At 49.8% G+C, this 15,085-nt stretch overlaps 5 protein-coding genes across 5 annotated transcripts; 2 read left to right on the top strand and 3 right to left on the bottom strand.

The window, feature by feature from the left end:
* Nucleotides 1-5: 5 nt before the first annotated feature.
* VFPPC_10179 (endonuclease/exonuclease/phosphatase family protein) lies at nt 6-1,044 on the bottom strand (the record flags this gene model as incomplete). The annotated part of the gene is made up of 2 exons (XM_022428699.1): nt 6-595; nt 690-1,044. 2 exons carry the CDS (start codon nt 1,042-1,044, stop codon nt 6-8), a joined length of 945 nt encoding a protein of 314 aa, XP_022284008.1.
* A 4,570-nt stretch (nt 1,045-5,614) lies between these two features.
* On the top strand, nt 5,615-7,711 carry VFPPC_10181 (fungal specific transcription factor domain-containing protein; the record flags this gene model as incomplete). Its single annotated transcript, XM_022428700.1, has 3 exons — nt 5,615-6,991; nt 7,138-7,301; nt 7,378-7,711. The coding sequence occupies 3 exons, from the start codon at nt 5,615-5,617 to the stop codon at nt 7,709-7,711; spliced, it is 1,875 nt and encodes a 624-aa protein (XP_022284009.1).
* Nucleotides 7,712-7,887: 176 nt separating this feature from the next.
* VFPPC_10182 (ketoreductase) lies at nt 7,888-8,957 on the bottom strand (the record flags this gene model as incomplete). Its single annotated transcript, XM_018288598.1, has 4 exons — nt 7,888-8,443; nt 8,538-8,691; nt 8,751-8,871; nt 8,931-8,957. The coding sequence occupies 4 exons, from the start codon at nt 8,955-8,957 to the stop codon at nt 7,888-7,890; spliced, it is 858 nt and encodes a 285-aa protein (XP_018137206.1).
* Nucleotides 8,958-11,614: 2,657 nt separating this feature from the next.
* On the bottom strand, nt 11,615-13,337 carry VFPPC_10184 (major facilitator superfamily transporter; the record flags this gene model as incomplete). Its single annotated transcript, XM_018288600.1, has 4 exons — nt 11,615-11,754; nt 11,813-12,157; nt 12,224-13,003; nt 13,073-13,337. 4 exons carry the CDS (start codon nt 13,335-13,337, stop codon nt 11,615-11,617), a joined length of 1,530 nt encoding a protein of 509 aa, XP_018137208.1.
* A 561-nt stretch (nt 13,338-13,898) lies between these two features.
* Nucleotides 13,899-14,888, top strand: VFPPC_10185 (aldolase citrate lyase family protein; the record flags this gene model as incomplete). The annotated part of the gene is made up of 2 exons (XM_018288601.1): nt 13,899-14,057; nt 14,145-14,888. 2 exons carry the CDS (start codon nt 13,899-13,901, stop codon nt 14,886-14,888), a joined length of 903 nt encoding a protein of 300 aa, XP_018137209.1.
* Between the last annotated feature and the right edge of the window lie 197 nt (nt 14,889-15,085).

Raw genomic sequence — 15,085 nt, 5'->3', positions numbered from 1 at the left:
AACCTTTACAAGCGTGTGTCGTTGACAACTGCAAACGTGGCCTTGATACCTAGGTGGTCGGTAACCCAAGCTTTGCCAAAGCCAAGCGCAAGCAAACGATCTCTTTGCTTCTTCTTGCTTTCGTCAATCTCGACGTCGATACCGAACCTCTCGAACGCTTGAAGCCTGATACCGGTCCCACAGAAGAAAGCCTTGTCCATCCGCGAGCATCCGAAGCGCTCGCGCAGCGCGGGCAACGCCTGCTGACCCCAGGTGAAACCGTCCTCGGAGTCTTCCCGACCGCCCAGATCGAGGTAGGCATCGTGGAGATTGTTATCTGAGTGCAAGCTGGCGTCGAATGGCTGGATGGCATTGAAGTCACCTGCAATGATGGCACCCGCCAGTCCCTCGCCGTCTTGCAAGTACTTTGCAGCGAGACGCATCTGCGACGGACGCAGCGGTGGATCCAAAGCTAATGATTCGAGGTGCGTGTCTGCCAAGCGGAGTTTCCTCGATGTTACTGGCATTGTGACATCGACGAAAAGTGCATCTCGTTCCATCTGTGTGGCAGAGAAGTGGACTCGGAAGCATGAACTGATCTGTAGCCGGCGGTCGACTAGCATAGTTGTCCCATACAAGTCAGATCCCCATGCAGAGCTGTCCAAATCTGTGATGTAGAACCTTTCTCTAATCCAATGCTTTTGGCTCACAGTAATGAGGTCCGAAGGACTGCATTTGCAAATTGATCACAGCGGCGGTGGTGGAAGGGAGCTGACTTGTCGCTTCCTCAAGGTGAGCCAAAGCGGCATTCATTCGCGCCTCAGCGGCTGGCAGCATGAAATCAATGTTCCAACTGTATAGAGATATGGTAGAGATAGATGGTGCCTGGTCCTTGACCGGGGATGCCAGTTGCTTGATAGGTTGCCAGACTTCGCTGTCAATGTCCCATTGGTAGTAAGGCTGCGGCCATGGTTCATCGGCCTTCCACGGGATGAGCGACGATGGCTTCTTCAGTAATCCAGCTTGTTGAATGGAATTCCGAAATAACTCGTCCATGGTCGCCATTTTGATGTCTTTGGGGACCGGGGTGCGAGGCCGTGAGGAGTAGAATCGACCTACAAAGTAGGAAATTGAGAGTGAGGGTTGGCGTGTGATAGAGGACGGTGGAAAAGTGGTTGAGTTGATGATAGTGAAAGATGCGTAGGCTGAGCAATGTGCCAAACCTTGCCAACGGCGCGCAGCAGGTGTAAGATAGAGCTTCAACATTTGAACCCACCGAGTCAGACAGTTTTGCGAATCATGAATTGCCACGTCTGATTATTTGCCCCGGCCAGGGGAGACAGAATCTGGAACTTGCCAAACCCTTGGGCGGTATTACGGCCAGGCCACGGCAGAGGCGCTGATACTGGGTTCTGCTGTTGACTTCTGGCGAGGTTAGCCACTTCACTGATGCCTGGCATGATTCACCCTGATCTTACCGAGGCTACAGCGGAAAAGTTGACCTGAGGTTGATTCGAAGGGCGCCGCACTAGGATGTTGTGCCTTCATGTTCTCCCCTCACCAAAAGCCCACTTGCAACACAGCATGCATGCTGATGTCGACTCCAACTTGTCCCCGTTATTGCTAGTGCTGACGAGAGACATCCGCCAAACCGAACAACAGCTAATTTGTCAACAATGTTTCCCTCCCAGTCCCCGTGAACTCGTCACGCCCTCGGTTCCTGGTCCGGGAGTGGCTGAAAAGATGTTGACCCCTAGGATGAGTTAAGTCGTAAAACCGTTTTTGGTGCCATGTAGTTAGTAAGTATGTCAGAATGCTTGTTATGCTTGAACCGCCATCCGTGGTGAATTTGCAACATGTCTCCAGCAGCGTTGTCTCGCCTGCGTCCCTGGCAGCCTGGCAGATGTGCGATAGGTGAGCTTGTCTCTCCAGCTCAATGTGATGATTCAGTACCCCATTCCAATTCGACCAAGTCAAGTGCTTAGTCCGAAAGTCAAGTACATCTTTGAAGAGCTCTTCAAGGGATTGACTGTACTACTAGTCGCAACCCATTAACCCCACAAGAGTCGGTAATGGGTTCCTGTAGCGCGGAACGGATCTCACCCCGACCATCCGCTACAATGCCCTTAAGGTCGAGTTCTGCCCAAGAAGATAGAGGGTAGCGCTGGCAATGAAGCGAACTGCACAAAAGTATACTGAATCAGAGAATATCGGTGTAGTCCGTTGCAACACATGAGCCCCGCCGAGTTTCGACGTGGACATGATTGACAGGAACCTAGCCCTACCATCAGAACTGCGCCATGGTAAACAACGGGACGATGCCAGAGGCGATTGACCTCTCTCATCACATCAATCGCAAAAGCAAATCGAGGCACCCTTCTCCACTAAAAGATATTATAAAGTACATGAGCCAAGATGGAATGGTCAGCTTGGCAGGAGGTGAGAAGTGTCAACTTAAACTCGTCTGTGAAGACAAGACCACACACCAGTGCTAACTGGCCGCTTCAGGCTTGCCGCATCCATCCCTGTTTGCTCTCGACTGTGTGACATTTGAATGCCCCAAACCATCTGGACTTCTCCCGGAGAATCCAGGCTTAAAAGACAGCCCAGCTACGCTCTTCTTCAGCCGGAATGATCAAGCCGGGGACGTCCAACTGGACCAGTTCATCCAATACGGTAAGAACATGAACCAAATGGCTACTACGTAAGCTGATGATCACGGCCGCGATGCTTACAAAATTTTAGGGACTGGAGCAGGCAATGCAAAACTTGTTGCTCTCACTAGACAGCTTACAGACCGCCTGCATTCTCCTCTGTACCGATATGATTGCCTTCTGCATCCAGGAAACACCAATGCGTGGGCCAAGGTGGTGGGATTGCTGTGCGAAGAGAATGACAATGTGATATGTGATGAGTATGTATATCCATCCGCTCAAGCACTCTGGACGCCCCTGGGCATCAAAGCAGTTCCAGTTGTTGGTGACGCGGAGGGCATGCGAGCGGACAAGTTGGACGACATGCTGGCTTCATGGGGCCGCAACAGGAAGAATGGGAAACGGCCAAGCTTGTGAGTGTATACCTGGGCTGTTAGCACACTGGCCACAAGGCGGTTGAGCTGCTCCCGAACCCGCCGCTGATGCATTTTCAGGCTATACCTCGTGCCGATAGGCTCGAATCCCACCGGCGTTTCCATTTCTGCAGAGAGGAGGAAACAAATTTACGAGGTCTGTGTGAAACATGGTAAGTTGTGTACGTAATAGACATGCTACTCGTGAGACGTTTTCTGAATATGCTGTCTCAAGATATCATAATCGTCGAGGACGACCCCTATTACGCGCTTCAATATTCGGCCTTCAAACCAGGAAGCCCAGGGGTTGCCCAAGAGGAACTTCCGATCAGCCGGTTTGTTGCCTCACTGATCCCGTCATTCTTATCCATCGACAGACAGGGTCGAGTCATTCGCTTAGAGTCCTTCTCCAAGACACTTTTCCCTGGCCTGCGTCTCGGGTATTTTATTGCGAACCCTATATTTACGGAGCGTCTTTTGCGGGCCACTGAGGTTGAGACGCAGGACCCAGCTGGCCTCAGTCAACTTTTCGTCCTGGGATTGTTACAACAATGGACTATTGATGGATACCTACTCTGGCTACAGGGACTGCAATTTCAGTACAGGGAGAGAAGAGACTGGCTGGTGAGAGCCATCGAGGGTAACTTTGAACTCATTGATGAATCGGAACACCTCTCATCGTCTGCTCGCAAATACAAAGCATGTGTGCGAAGCCAGGGGGGAGAGATGATGACAGTGTTCCGCTTTGTGGATCCAACAGCCGGCATGTTCTTATGGGCTCAGTTTTTGCTTGAGGGCGTTTCTCGTTTCAGTGAGATCAAGGCTGCAAACACTGAGAGCGATCCAGAGCAGGCTTTCGCATCTGAATTCTGGCATGCTTTGAATGAAGAACAGGTAAGTTTCTTGAGTGAGAAACGTACTTGATGATTATGGACACTAATTTTTTGTCGACAAATCAAAAGGTCTTGCTCACTCCGGGGTCGTACTATCATCCATGGCAAGGGCCCGAATACCTGTCGACAAGCGCTCGTGGAGCCGAGGCGGACACATGCGAGTTCAGATTTTCATTCGCTACTCCGACGGTATGTTTTTAGATCATGTATACAACAGGTGTTATCACGGAACATGTCTAATGTCGTGGTGTTATAGAAGGAGCAAATAGAGCTAGGAATTCAACGATTGCGGCGGGTTGTAGGACGATACTGGTATTAGGGTCTGGTGGACTTGTATTGTCAAACACGGGGAAGCGACGGGGTTGCTGAATTGTAAGACAGAAGATGGGACCTGTTGAGAGAGAATATTAAAACTAGAGTCTCATAAGCTATGACAGTGCGAAATGAGTGACAGAGGTTGTCGCCAGGCAAATTGAGCCGTATACGAGAGTTCCAGTAGGAGGAAAATGTGATTTCATTACCACATCGGGATGTCTCCAGCTCCATGTCCTTCAAGGTGGTTGACGGATGAGGCACTGGGTCTGCGGGCCGTACCCTTCAACATTGAATTTGGTTGGCGTGGAACTAGCAATATGCCTGGTCTGATTTGGTCGCAGCCAGTCATCATGTCCAAGACCCAAGACAGGAAATCAACATTGAATGCGTTGGATTGATCAGACCAGGCAATTTAGTGGTGATGCGCATGGATCAATTGATTGCTGCCCGTGCTTCATGTTGATAAATTGCGCTGATGTTACCATAGCACATGGCGAGGCAGGAACACCCCGCATGCCCACGTTGTGCCTGCCAGTCCTCAAGGCCATGTCCTTGTGGCTTCAATTTAATGTTCCCCGCATGCACTGGCCTGCACCGGACTGAGCCTGATATATTGACCCCGCAATAATGGCCCCAGTCCCCACCTGCATCTTCAATGTTGCCGTGGAGCAGAATCCAATGTTCACTCAAGTGCTTGCCTTAATCTGTCGAGCTGAGGTCGGCTCTGAGTCTCCAATCATCTTCACTCTGGTTCAATAAATTTGGCAATTTAGCCGGTATCGGCTTGTCCGCTGATACCGGACTACCGCATCAATGGATTCAACATGGAAGATGGAACATTTCATGCGACTTCAATTGCTACCTGTTGTACGAGTGCCGGTAGAGTCCCTGCATCAACCACGCCCTGGACACCTGATGATACCTTGAGCAGCTCTTGATGTTGTGCCTAGCAATACGATGCAAACCTCCATTTCCCAACAATCAGCTTCCACTAGCAGAGTCTGGAGGGCGTGTGATCGCTGCAGGAAACGAAAGGTTTGGTGACGCCTCATTAAACCCTCGGCATTTAACGGCATACCTCAAATATACTAACATCACATCGTATCCATTCTAGATCAAGTGTGATGGCAAGGAGCCATGTAGCACCTGCGTAGTCAAAGACGTCCGTTGCGAATTCCCGCCTGCCCATGATAATGCAGCATCAAACCGCCAATATGTCCCAGCCATCGAAGCTCGCTGCCAGCGTGTTGACGTGCTGTGTGAGAAAGTTGACGCACTCTTGGCCCGTCTTTCAGGACTGGCAGACGCCTTTGACCGTACAAGGGCGGCTTACGGTGATCCATTGTCGTTTGACAACTTGATGAATCAACCGCCCAACAGTCAGATACCGATGCACGACAGCCTCGATGAGCCCATGTTCGAATCCGACGAGTCCCAAGATATCGCAGACAGTGACGGCGGTGACGGTGACGGTGACGTTGACGGAGACTCTGATGACTTTACGCCTTCTGTTCTACAAGACGACCATTTGGCCATGGACTCGTATGGCAGATTTCGGTACGTCGGCGGTGCTCCAAACAAACTCTTGATTGATGCTGTTCGGGCGACATCCAAGCCCGCCGAAAGCCCTCAAGGGCCGTCGCTATTTTCACCCTCGCCCATGCGAGAAAAATACACCACGGCGCCACTGCCTTTCTTTACGCCAGGCATTGTGTGGCCCAGTCTACCGTACATTCCTCAGCCAGAGCAAGTACCCCTACCGCCAAGGTACATCGCCGATGTCTTGGTAAATTTATACTTTGACCAAGTGCAGTGCATATTCCCCGTTCTTTATCGTCCAAGGTTCATGAATCAATATCAGGATCTCATGAACAACAGTTCAAGCAGAAACTCTGCCCCCGAATTCCTATCTGTCTTTTTCGCAGTGTGTGCGTACTCGTCTAGTCTGATGGATCCTAGCTCTGGCCAGCGCTTTTCCGGCATTGAGTACTACGAGAAAGCCGTCGTCCTTCACTGTGCCGGCACTGGAAGAAGTTCCATTGAGCAAGTTCAAGGACTTGCGCTCCTATCGTTATGTGCTTCCCGCTGGAACACCCTTGCCCAAGGTTGGAAGTTTGCTGGACAAGCTGTTCGTGCGGCCCAAGACCTTGGATTACACGTTGGCCTGGTGAGTTTGTTTTGTTCTTGCCCTCCCTCGGCCATTCCCGCAATTAGTTCTATGCTCATGTACATTTGTAAGTGTCCGATTGATGACAACATGACCGAGCCGGTCGCCCGCGAACAAGGCCGCCGAACTTGGTGGACTGTGGCGACACTCGACTGTATACTATCGCTCTGCCTCGGCAGACCCATGATTGGATTGGACTTGAGCAACACCTGCCCGCTCCCCATGGACCTGATCGATGAAGATCTTGAGGCCTACGCAGAGAACCCGGAAGGTGACGATTTCCCCTCGTCTGACACAGCACCGTTGGTTGGCTTTATTGCTTTTGCGCGCCTGTGTGTTATATTCATGAAGATATATCGTCTCCACCAGCAAGAGCGCCATAATCGACAAACTAGAAACATCAAACGGCGTCAATTGGCGAGAACCAAGCGGCAGCTTCTACGCAAACTCGAAGAATGGAAGACTAAACTTTCTAGCTCAGTTGCCTTCTCATCTCACGAGAGCTGCACGACGGCTTCTGCGGCGCATCGAGCCATGTCTGTCATCATTTCCGTGGTGTATTCTGCCGCAGCGATTCTTCTTCAATGGTAAGCTCCTAACCGTATCTTTCCATCTTCTCCTTGCTGTCGTTTTATGTCCCAGCATGTTCTCAGCCCTGAACTAATACTTATGACGCCGCGGTAGATATTCCCCGGATCATGGTGCGGAAACCAGAGGCTCAAGTGAAGAGCCGAATTCCACTGGTCCCTTTGGCGAAGAATTTCTTCAAGCAGCTAGAAGCTGTATTGAAGCATCGAAAGCTTTACACGCGAACGTACCACCCAGCCATTATCTTGCTTTCTGCGTCCACCAGCTTTCCTTATCTGGACTTTTACTGTATGCAGTCTCAAAGTCCCCGAGAATGTTGACAAACAACCGGGCCATAAGCGGTACTGGACTAACACATGACAATGTAGACTGCGTGCAACAGCGGCAATTCAACCCCCGCCGGATATTGTCGAGGATGTCACGTCTTGTGTCAAGCTCTTGACCGAACTCGAAACATACTGGCCGCCAGCCCAGCGTAGCAGAGCCATCTTGCAGGATTTACTTTGCCGAACGACTGATAGTAGCGCAGATCGTTCTATTATAGAAAATCTGGAGGAGCTTCAAAATGTGGAAGCACTCTTTCCGTCACTTGACCCCGCCTTGCTACCGTATCGCTCCCCGCTGAGCATCGGCAATATCCTCCTGCACGAGGGCTTTACACACTCCCCTGAAATCGTCCGTAACGAGCCGAATGGCATTTAGAGAGAGAGAATAGGCCCATTGTTTGGTCTTCGTACTCTTAATAGCGGAACCAGTGAAAGAGAACTCCGGAATTATACTAAATGCCCCTCCCCAGTGTTGGCGGAGGATTCTTGCACATTAAGGAGCTTGGCTTGGGCAAAAGACACTATGGAATCCAATAACGATTGTCTATTTGACTATGCGACTTGCTCAAGCTTTTGGAAATCTTCCGCAAAGAAGCCTCTAAATGTTTTCGTTTTGCATACACGCCTCATCTCCTCTAGCTCCGCCTGCTGAAGTTGAAATGACGACAGCTCCATCAAGGTGTTCTTCATTCTCTCCCTGTTGCCGCTCGTTGTTACTACAGGAATATTTTGGTCCATTACCCATCTGAGCAATATCGTGGATTGACTGACGCCGTAAGTCTCAGCCAGTCGCGAACAGACTTCGTCGGCCGGTCCAGGAGCAGCCTTTGTCAATGGCGTCAAAGAGGCAAAAGCTTGCACCCCGATATCAGTCTGTTTGAGGTATGCGAGAAGATCTGTCTGCTGTAGATATGGATGCATTTCAATCTGATTCAGACTTGGTTTGATTGTAGCTACCTCAAGTATGCGCTCCAAGTGTTGAATTGCAAAGTTTGACACGCCAATCCGCCTCGTCAGACCGCGTTCGAAGCAGCGCTCCATTTCTAACCAAGCTTTCTGCAATGTACTAGGGAGATGGTCATCGGAGAACGGAGAGTGGATGAGATAGCTATGAATATTAAGAATCTGGTAAGCGGGTGTGCTGGTAGGGAGACATGCGAGCAAAATGGGCAGTTGACGCCAATTCAGTCGTGAATTCCTACCTATCAACGTAGCTTGTCCTCAGCTTAGAAAGGCTAGCTTCCAGCGACGCCTCTACGTTGTCAAGAGAAGCAGCTTTTGTGCCTAAAAAGATCTCGGACCGGGGTATTCCAGATTGCTCAATGGCAAGTCCAATCTCCAACTCTGTGTTGTACACTGTATCTTAAATGTCAACCCTTGCACATTCGAAGTGGTGAAAGGTCTCGTCTACTCACTCTGCGCTGCGTCTATACTCCGAAATCCTGCGTCGAGAGCTGAACGTACGGCATTAACGATGCGCATATCCGCATCGCCTTCGGAGGATTTGAACCAAATGGTTCCCACGCCATATGTGATCTGCGAGCAACCGGGTTGTCAGCTGGCTCAATGAGTTCAACCGCATATCAACCACATACCATGGATGTGTCGAGCACTGAACTCATTTCAAATCTCCAAAATCTTCCAATTGAGCATATTATGGTCAATTCTTGAAAATAATGTCAAATAAATAGTAGCCGTATATCCCGTGGTGCCAAGATACCTGCCGTCGGCTGCTGGTACTTCACGAAGCGACTATCGTCCAGTACTCGGAACAGAGTGAGGAGAATTGGCTCTGTCAAGGGAAAGATCCCGGTGATATTTCAGTGGTGGACCAGCACCTTGTCGGATGTGTTCCGGCCGAAAGAGTGATATGAGTTTGCCCCGGCGGATGGGGACAAAGCACATATCCGAATGGAGGGTGAACTGGATAACTGTAGCAATAAAATTCTTACTAGCAAACTACCAATGCTTGATTTCCTTCGGGTTGAAGTTGTATTTCGGATTTAGATGTCTTTGTAGTTACTGTCTGACTCAAATCTTTCTACAATGAGCTATCTATGAGTCCACTTTAGTCACACTGTTTGATCACTAAGTCCCTGACCGAATAATTTATGTACGATGGGTTTCTTGTTGGAAGGATGCATCACCCCCCATTTACTACGATGCCTCCTCATCCAAGCCTGCCCCTTGACGAAGAATCTTCAATACCATCTTCTTGGCCTCTGAAACATCCGCCATTGGAGGAATTGGTGTGAGGTTGTGCTCGCGTCCACATGCCATGACGAACCTAGGTTGTGCAAAGGCTTTGATGTCCTCAAGAGGGTTTCCCGCAAAAGCAACCAAATCTGCAGCATATCCCGGCGCAATCCTCCCTGTCTCCTCTTCTAGGCCGCACTCTTTTGCAGCAATGTCAGTCGCCGCTGCAATGATCTCACGTATAGTGTAGCCTGCGTCCTCCAAAACAGTAAGGCCATCTGCATATCTTTCGAATGGACAGAAGCCGATACCTGCGTCAGTCCCGACAATCATTCGTATTCCTGTTTCCCGGAGGGCGCTCAAGTTCGATACAATTGCTTCACGACTATCCCAGGGGCAAAAGTAATCATGCTCCACACAGGCCGAGTTCATCTACGTGAACAGATTAGAGACATGAATGAAAATGCCAGGTTGTACTTACCGTAGGACAAACTGCCATGTCATTGTCGAGCATCTTTTGAGCAATGCGCTTGTCAAAAACGGTACGCCCGGCCGATGATATCCATGAGCAATGCTCCACAGAACTGAACCGCGCATCCGCAGCTCTCTCAATGCCTTCTGTACCTGTAGCATGTGTGGTCACAGGCATGCCTAGATCCCTCGCCTCTTCCGCGATCGCTCTCATCTCCTCGGAAGTAAAGGCTGCTTTAGCTGGTCCCGTACCGGCGGTTAAAAAGCCTCCAGTCGCCATAACCTTTATCAAGTCGGCGCCTTCAGCATGTCTTTTGCGCACTTCTGCTCGCACCCCTTCGATGCCGCGACACACTCCACCCAAGGCGTGAGCGTGGCCGCCTTCAATTGTCAGCGGCGCATTTGCGCATTGCAGTCTTGGACCTGGAATTTCTCCCTTCCTGATCTTGTCACGTAGTTCGATGGCTGTTAGCCCACGAGAGCCCAAATCACGCGCGGTGGTGACGCCAGCATCTAAAAGCCGTGAAGCATGCTTGGCCATCAGAGGCATGAGCTCATCGTCCGAGAGTTCCACCTCACTTGTGTTCATACCACTTGGGTCAAACTGAAGATGAACCTGTTTATAAACTGTAAGCTTCCACTTTGACTGCACTGTGCTTGGGAATTTTCTAGTCTTTCGCTTCGCTAGAGAATAAAGACCAAAACTTGGCTCAAACAACCAGATACAAACAGGGTAGTTAAGTCGTCACGGACATGGCAGTCAAATAAACCTGGCATAAGCGTGACATCGCCCAGGTCCCGAACCGGAACGTCAAATATATTCTTCTCAACTGATTCCCAGGTCCCCGCACACTTGACTCGACCATCGACTATGAGAACAGCTCCATCTGGTACTAGCTCGGACGAGCTGTCGAGGAGTAATCGAGCGGCACGAATTGCCAACGCCATTATGATGAATCAAAGAGTGCTCAGTGTTTTGGTAAGAGCGTGGAGTTAACAGCAGTCCGCGATATCTCGAGAAACCTTGAGGAATCGACGAATATTGCACCAGTCATATTTGAGCTTTTCTCGTACGTGGAGGAATTCACCTGTGCTTGAGGCAGCAAGTCTGGTCCATTTGACAAGGCGGATCTCTTCCGTCTTCCGGCTCCGATATGGCGAGGCGGCCCCACCTTGAAATCCCCGGGACCGGATGTGTGCATGCTGCCCAATGGTTTCGCACTCGAGTCTGGACACATGCTTTGGCCGCACGATTACATTGATGGTTTAATTCCGACAAAAAGGGTGCTAAGGCTACATGAATCCTGGGTCCAATGATTGAGGGGAATCCGGAAATGATGCCCAACAAACCAAACTATTTTGAAGACAAGGCTGTGAGGCTAACCGACAGTCTGCCCATATTGCATTTCACGCAGGCATTAGAAGCTCGACCTCTGCTTGATAACGACGCAGATTTTACAACAGATTTTGCTACGAAATTTCTTGACATTCCGATTACTTGGCTTCATTAACAGACTAAAGCGAGGTATAGTATTGTGCTACCTAGGCATTGCCCACTCGAATAGAGATTGAAAGAAGCTCTTGTTCCTTTTTGACTTGAATTCGCCCCCAATTACATGCTATACTTGAAATGAATATTTTCCCAGTCTGTCATATCCGACTCTGCATTCAGCTGTCCCTCATGCGCCGACTGTTCAGGAGTCAAACCCAGTTCAGCCACCATTTTGGCCTTGCGTTTATTTTGCATGATATCTAATGGAAACGCGTTGTTAGTAAGAGTGTTGGATCGGGATCAGTATAGATGTCTTACAGTAAAACCGCCAAATAATAAACAATACACATTCCGTAGCGTACATAATTCCACAGATAATGATGGACGGAACATACCTTGGCGCCCACTCAGCCCGGAAGGTCTGGGCGCCAATGGCGTTACCTATGCAATATGCAATGAAAATAACAGCACCGGTTACTGATTTCTTGGTACGTCCGGCCACGTTGGACGGCAATAATGTCCAGATCATTAGTCCTGGCAATCGACCCGTAACAGTCATCAAGTAGAGGCCCCATCGAGTCCACAACAATCCGTCCTTTGGTAATAGTCCCAAGGCCAGCATGCCCACAAATGCTGGGATAGTCGAGGCAACCATGAGAAGAACTAGATGCCATTGTTAACAAACTCTTGCTCAATTCATCAGGTTACACAATAAGCTGTTGTCCTTACATCTGGAATTGGGCTTCTTCAGTGTCAAAATACCAACAAAGAGAAACCAAGCAATCGTGACAAGATTTTGTGGGATGGTTCCCTTGACCAGAGTCTCAAGTGGTGTAAATCCGAATGAGACATATACCAGGTTACCAAACGCTGTTGTCCCACCATTTGGTAGCGAGTTCACGATGACTGTGACAAAGAAAAAATATGTCTGCGGATCTTTGAACGCGATCGTGACCTGATCCCAACGCCAGGCATGGTGCTGCTCCCTATCCGTGCCCGTCTGATTGCTCACCACTCTGGCTGCCGCAATACGTTTCTCTTCCTTTGATAGCCAGCGAACCTCGTTAGGGGTTCCTAGCACCAACAGAGCAAAGCCAGACATCAGAATTGTCCAAACGCCCAGAAAAATGCTGATGTATCGCCAGGGGCCGAAGCTGCTGGGGTTTGCTTGGGCGGCTTTACCAATGCCGTACATGACCAACTGGGTAAGAATATCCATGCCACTGTTTGAGGTGCCCCAAATAATGGACCGCATTGTGTGCTCTCGACTGACATAGAATGATGCTGTGATCAAGAGGAAGGCGGGTGAAATGGTACATTCGAATAGACCTTGGAGCGAACGTAGTGCAACGAGCTGGGCGAAATTGTGTGTAAACGCAATGCAAAGGACAACTACGCCCCAGGAAAACATGCAGACAAACAATGTCTTTTTGACATTGAACCGTTGCATAAGGTAGTTTCCCGGAGCCTCTCCAATGAGGTATGCTAGATAGAAGGCAGTGCTTAACCCTAATAATTTGTCAGGTCTGCCTTTCCAAATTCTACCATAGTAGCCACTGTATTGTCCATAATACTTACAGGAGAATTGTTGGCCCACGAGGTGAGTATCCTCCCTCATGCCAAAGGTTGCTTGGGTAGAGATGGATGTCTTGTCCGCCTGCTGGGTACCATAGCACAACCACATCAGAGGCAAGAGCACAAGGTCAATCTTTCGAAGAACACGCTTATAATCAGCCTCTGTGTACTCTCCAGCTGCGGCATTAACTGTGTCAAGAGCAAGATCTTGCGCTTTTCCCTCGTTGGTATACTGGGCTACGCTGCCGGCTTCAGCGACTCCTGCCATGTTGACATGCTCAACTGTTTGATGGTTCGTCATCTCGCTCTTGGTGTCTCCTGGGACTGATTGGGCCATTTCCCAGTGTGGAAAGCGAGCGCAATGGATTGATGAGGTCCTTGGAATGGTGGAAAGAAAACCCAAGAGAATAGGGCGAGCTCATTCTCTCTCTGCCTTTTTTTCCGTTTTAAATAGCGGGAAGATAGTTCATTGCCTTCAATTTATCTTCAGTGTGTTGCGACTCTTGAGCGGGATGCTTTCTCTGAAGAGTCCAGGTGGCTGACATAGTTTCCCTTGGCTGGTCCACTTTCTCTCTTGACATGACTCCGATATTGATAAACGCCGCCATGGATAAAGACCTACTACGGGGCAACGGAAGACGGATCTCGGACCGCCACAGCAATTGATGAATCTCCAGGCTTTTACCCCAGATTTCCAGACTCCACGGGCCGAACCCTTCCTTGTGGAATTGGAGACTTATACTGAGCATGGCTGACTTCGATTGAGGGTGCTAATTCTCAAGCCCATGTTCTTTGGGTGTTTAGCTTGGCTTGGAACAACAGTACCACTATGACTGACATATGCCATTCCGGAATAACAAAAGATGGCCAAACTAGGCTCAAATCGTCGCTTATTCGAGCACAACTGGGTGGCACCCCATCTGTAGGTCAATGGCTGCAGTTTCAGGGTCATCAGCTTGCATCTATGGTTGCTTCTCTTGGACCCGATGTAAGTTAACAGCAAATACCAGAGCAACGGCCAGAAAAAGGATCCAGCTTTTTAAGATACTTGCTGACGGTTCGATTCGCTTCCCAGTGGGTGTTAGTTGATTGCGAGCATGGCGGCCTCGACGATAGCAGCATGCACGCATCCGTCCGGGCCATCGCCGCAGCCGGCGCATCTCCTATTGTGCGTATTCTTGGACCAGAAGCTTGGATGATCAAAAGAGCTCTAGACTGCGGTGCGCATGGCATCATGGTTCCGATGGTAGAGACAGCGGCTCAAGCCGAGTTTGTCGCAAAAGCATCACGATATCCTCATGCGGCGTCTGGCCACCCAGATGGCTTCCGCGGTACTGGTGGGCTCTTTGCCCCGGCAGCATGGGGCATGGGAGTTGACTATGCAAGATATGTCACTTCCGTGAACAAAGAACTTATCGTGATAGTACAGATTGAGACGGCCGAAGGTGTTCGTAATTGTGAAGACATTGCGGCCACCCCTGGCATTGATGCACTCTTTGTTGGACCAAATGATTTGGCAGCTTCTATGGGATTCCTCGGCCAAGATCACACTCAGTCATCAGAGGTCCAGGAGGCCACCGCAAAGGTACTGCAAGCAGCGAAGAATGCAGGCAAGTTTGCAGGACACTTTGCCCTAAGCGCCGAGGCCGCGGCTGCTCGTGTTAGACAGGGATGGGATTTTGTCAATTGCGGCGCAGATACGGTTGCCATTATATCATGGATGTCAAACGAGATGAAGAAATTATCTGAGAGTCACGAAGGCAATGCTGCCAAACAGGTCAAGACAAATGGGAAGACTGGGATGAACGGATATTCATAATGCTAGAATCGACACCTCTCACATTTTGATGTTCAACAGAGGAATACATGAGTATAGAGAATCATGGCCTGTATTATCTCTAGACTTGTAGTTCTGTATGCGGCGTGTGCCACGTTGTGCCTTGTGACTTCTTTACCAACCCGTGTAGAACATCTGCTCGGGCATCATGCAGACTGGAGAATATACTGCATCATTTT

Source organism: Pochonia chlamydosporia (assembly GCF_001653235.2).
Source record: "Pochonia chlamydosporia 170 chromosome Unknown PCv3seq00010, whole genome shotgun sequence".
NCBI lineage: Eukaryota > Fungi > Ascomycota > Sordariomycetes > Hypocreales > Clavicipitaceae > Pochonia > Pochonia chlamydosporia.
Note: the sequence above shows the minus strand (reverse complement) of the source record. Positions and strands in the feature narration are given on the sequence as shown.